General features: G+C 37.4%; 1 protein-coding gene across 1 annotated transcript; it reads left to right on the plus strand.

The window, feature by feature from the left end:
* The first annotated feature begins 535 nt into the window (after window positions 1-535).
* Window positions 536-3,970, plus strand: LOC21393469 (cysteine-rich receptor-like protein kinase 10). Its single transcript, XM_024167468.1, has 7 exons — window positions 536-1,417; window positions 1,654-1,797; window positions 1,959-2,077; window positions 2,199-2,412; window positions 2,551-2,788; window positions 2,907-3,060; window positions 3,451-3,970. The coding sequence occupies exons 1-7, from the start codon at window positions 637-639 to the stop codon at window positions 3,757-3,759; spliced, it is 1,959 nt and encodes a 652-aa protein (XP_024023236.1). The 5' UTR covers window positions 536-636; the 3' UTR covers window positions 3,760-3,970.
* The last annotated feature ends 531 nt before the right edge of the window (window positions 3,971-4,501 follow it).

A 4,501-nucleotide genomic window follows, 5' to 3' on the forward strand; every position in this document is an offset into this window, starting at 1 on the left:
GCAATAACAACATTTCATTTTCCAATTTTTCAACAAGTCAAAGATGTGACAACAAGGAAAATTAGTTTATACAGGTAAACCTATTAGAAGCCTGCACGCCTGCATTATTCTATTCTTTTGTCACTTTGTGTCTACAACTACAATATTGAATAGTATATATATCCACATATATATACATATATATACCTATATATGCATATATATGCCTATGTATATACGTGTGTATTTACATATATACCTATATATGTATATATATACACACACTCATTTATATATAAATGTAACTACTAATAAGGTTGTACTGCATTTCTCATCTCTATGTCTGTATCATTATTTATTTATTTATTTATATATTTATAAGGGAAATGAGTATAAACAAGATTTTTTTTCGTGCAATACCAACATTTCATTTTCCAAATTTTCAACAACTCAAAGATGTGACAACCAGGAAATTTCTCGCTTGACCGCGTTTCTCCCATGATGTGGTCGTCCCATGTACTCAACCAACGCCCTTCCACGAACTTGCCTATACCTTAATTAATTACCATCCGTTACTGCTCTTCTTCCCAAACCCAGAGAAAGAAAATAGAAGAAAAGAAAAGAAAAGGAAAAAAAAAAAACCTTAATCTGTTCGAAATGCCTTGTATAATACTTGTCACTTTCCTCAGCTCTCTTGGCATTCTTCACATCGAAGCTGCCCCTACATACGTCCACAGTACATGCTCAACCACAGGAAACTTTACTAAAAACTCCCTTTACCAATCCAACCTCAATCTCCTTTTGTCTTCTCTCTCCTCCAACGCCACAACCCACTTCTTCTACAATACCACCGTTGCCGCCGCCACCAGTGACGCTGTCTACGGCCTCTTCCTCTGCCGCGGCGACATCGACGACGCCAGCGTCTGTCAAGCCTGTGTCGCCGCGGCTGCGGAGGAGGTCCCCAAGAAGTGCCCTCGGCAGAAAGAGGCCATCATATGGAACGAAGAGTGCATGCTGCGGTACGCCAACCGCTCCTTCTTTGGGGTCATGGACGAATACCCCAACGACTACTTCGTGGAGAACTCCAATCCCGTCAGTGATTCCGACCGCTTCAACGAGATAGTGGCGAAGACTGTGAAGGAGGCTGCGACGGCGGCGGCGGCGGCTGGCGGGCCAGGGGAGAAGAAGTTTGCGGCGAAGGAAGCAAATTTCAGCGAGTTTCGCACGGTTTATAGCCTCGTGGAGTGTACGCCAGACCTTTCAAGTATGGATTGCCGGCGGTGTCTGGATACCGCCATAGCTGAGCTTCCTAACTGCTGCAGTGGGGAGGACAGGGTGACTTATCTTTATCCCAGTTGTTATCTTAGTTATGACAAGTCCCGGTTTTACAACCAAATTGTTGCGCCAACTCCTAGTCCTCCTCAGATTATTCCACAAGGTAAAGTCAACTTTAAAGAATAGATAAGACACGTATCGTCTTCTTAATTGAATTTTAAATGTATTGAGTTTCTCTCTGTTTTTCTTTAATTATGTTTTAGACTTAAAGGATATTTCTATTTAAAAGAAAAACCATCCTTTTAGATCCACCTCATTATGAGTAGTGGTGCAACGCGGAATAGAATTGTGGATTTTTAGATTTTATGTTTTTACCATTTTCCATCTCTACTTTTGCAGAAAAAAGTAAAAGTTCAACACTAAAAATTGTGGCCATTGTTGTCCCAACGGCTGCTATTGCTGTGCTATTTCTTATCTTGGGCTGCTACTGTTTTGCAATCCGAAGAGCAAAAAACAAGTACAAGTTCATGAACGAAGACAATGGTAATATGAACATAATTAAGCACTCTCGAAAGAAAGAAGGAAAGAAAAAGGGAAAAAGAAAGAGAAATCAAAATTAAGTTATCTTTCATTTGTTGTGCACGTATTTGTGCCGCACTTAACAACTAGCATTAACACGTTTTATGTATCTTTTGGTTGTGTAGCTGTTGACATTATAACTATAGAGTCTTTGCAATGTGACTTTGCTACAATTGAAGCTGCCACGAACAACTTCTCCCTAAATAACAAGTTAGGTCAAGGAGGATTTGGTGACGTTTACAAGGTAATTAAAAAATAAATAATTAGTAGGCCACTTGAATACTGAAACTGCATATATGGATTTCTTGGTATCACTTGCAATCTTCAGAAGAATTCTTAAATAAGTTAAAATCATTCGTTTTCAGGGCATACTATCGAATGGACAAGAAATAGCTGTTAAGAGGCTACTGAGAAGTTCGGCCGAAAAAGGAGTAGATGAGTTTAAGAATGAAGTTGTTTTGCTAGCCAAGCTCCAGCACAAAAACCTTGTAAGGCTTTTGGGATTTTGCTTGGCAGGGGAAGAGAAATTACTTGTCTATGAATTTGTGCCCAACAAGAGCCTGGACTACTTTATATACGGTATTTCGTTTTCATCGTGAATTGATAAAAAAAAATAAAGTACCATTGGCCTTCTTCACATTGGATTAGATCAATTACTAAATTTACTGATGTTGTTATTTCTGTCTTGAACATTTTTCTCTCAACTTTAATTTTCAGACCCAAGAAAACAAGGCGATCTAAATTGGTCAACGCGTCACAAGATAATAGTAGGAATTGCTAAAGGAATTTTGTATCTCCATGAGGATTCTCGACTCAAAATCATACATCGCGATCTCAAACCTGGCAATATATTGTTAGATGCTGATTACGAACCCAAAATTTCTGACTTTGGTTTAGCTAGACTCTTTGAAGTTGACCAAACTCGTGCAGATACAAGTAGAGTTGCTGGCACATTGTAAGTTCAATGACCATTCTCAAAAGCATGTAATACCTCCTATATGATATAGCTCATTCTTCTTACTTGGAGTAAAGTTGAATTTGTGATGATCTTGATGTGCAATTTCAATCTGCAGAGGTTATATGTCTCCAGAATACGCGCTGCATGGGCGGCTTTCTCTCAAGTCTGATGTGTATAGTTTTGGCGTCATAATATTGGAGATAATTAGTGGCGAAAGGAACACCAATTTCCATCAATCACATCATGACGCGGAGGATTTCTTGAGCTATGTTAGTATCAATGTTATAACATATAATTTAAAATCTTTTCTTCTTCTCATTTCAACAACTTAAGAAAGGAAAGAAAATAGTAATGGCATATAACCAAGAAAAGAATTAGAGAGAAAAAATTGTGTTTAGTATGGATTTACTCTTCTAATCTGTCCAGAAATTAAAGTTTGAGTTCTTTGGAGGATTTGAAATCCCTCTTCCAATCCATTTCCTACTCTCCTTTCTCTGCCCAACCAATCATAGGTCTCAAAATCCTTCCACCACTTTCCACTTTTTCCTTTTGCTAAACATGCTCAAGTGTCATCACAGACTTAATTTATGGTCCTAAGTTCGAATCTCCTATCCGTAATTCGTATATTCATTAGGGGTTGATATTCAATTTCTTTGTAGGCTTGGAAGCTTTGGAAGGATGGAACGCCTTGGAAGTTGCTAGATCAAAAACTTATAGCTTCTTCTTACTCAGAAATTGAAGTGGCCAGGTGTGTCCATATTGGATTGCTTTGTGTACAGGGAGATCCCGAAGTCAGACCAAAAACGGCAACAATAGTTCTCATGCTTAATAATTCCTCAATCCCGCTATCACCACCGCAAAGACCTGCATATTACAGTAGAACAGATATTGACAAATCTGAATCGGAGCTAATGCTAGATGAGTCTACAAGCCGTGAAATTCCACTCGTTTTTGTTGGTACAAATTAAGCAGCATTTGTCCGAGTTAGTCCCACATTGGAGAGACTAATTAATGTTATAATTGTCGCTTGAGAATAATAGAGATGCAGTTGTAAGTAATGCAGGGAAAACGTGCAAATCACAGCTCTCTTCCGCGCATGATTTGATGTGAGTTGTTTATTCGAAACGAATATTGCGAGTTGTACAGTCTATTTCATAAATTATGAGTTCCCTTCTACTATCAAGTCAGAAAATATCATAGCTTCTATGAAGACAGACTGATTTTATAACATAAATGCTTTTAAAGAGCCCAATTTAAACCAAGTTAGTAGCTTTATAAATAGTTGGAGACACCGAAAATAATTTGCATTTTGTTTCAACCAAACAATTAGCAACTGATGACTTCTTTCTTTTTGTTGAAGAAAAAAGGTTAAGGGGATTTACTAGATAACTCCAAGCATTAAATGCATTCTTGCATGGTATATGAATCAATCACAAAGTGAGTTGCCCATATACCTCATTTACCGATTAGTACAGACTCGAACCCAAGACTTTTTGGAGGAGAATGAGCAACTATTGCAACAATTTTATATGGTGATAAAGCAACTTGTCAAAATTAAAAATATGGGGATAATTTGCTAAATTACGATAAGTTTAGGTGACAGTTATGCTAAAAATCTACTTTTTTTCAATGATGTAAGATTTTGTTATTTTAATAATAACGCATTTGATTGAGATCAATATAATTTGTTATTCTATTAAAAAAACAAAT

This window comes from Morus notabilis, unplaced genomic scaffold, assembly GCF_000414095.1.
Source record: "Morus notabilis unplaced genomic scaffold, ASM41409v2 Scaffold1764, whole genome shotgun sequence".
NCBI lineage: Eukaryota > Viridiplantae > Streptophyta > Magnoliopsida > Rosales > Moraceae > Morus > Morus notabilis.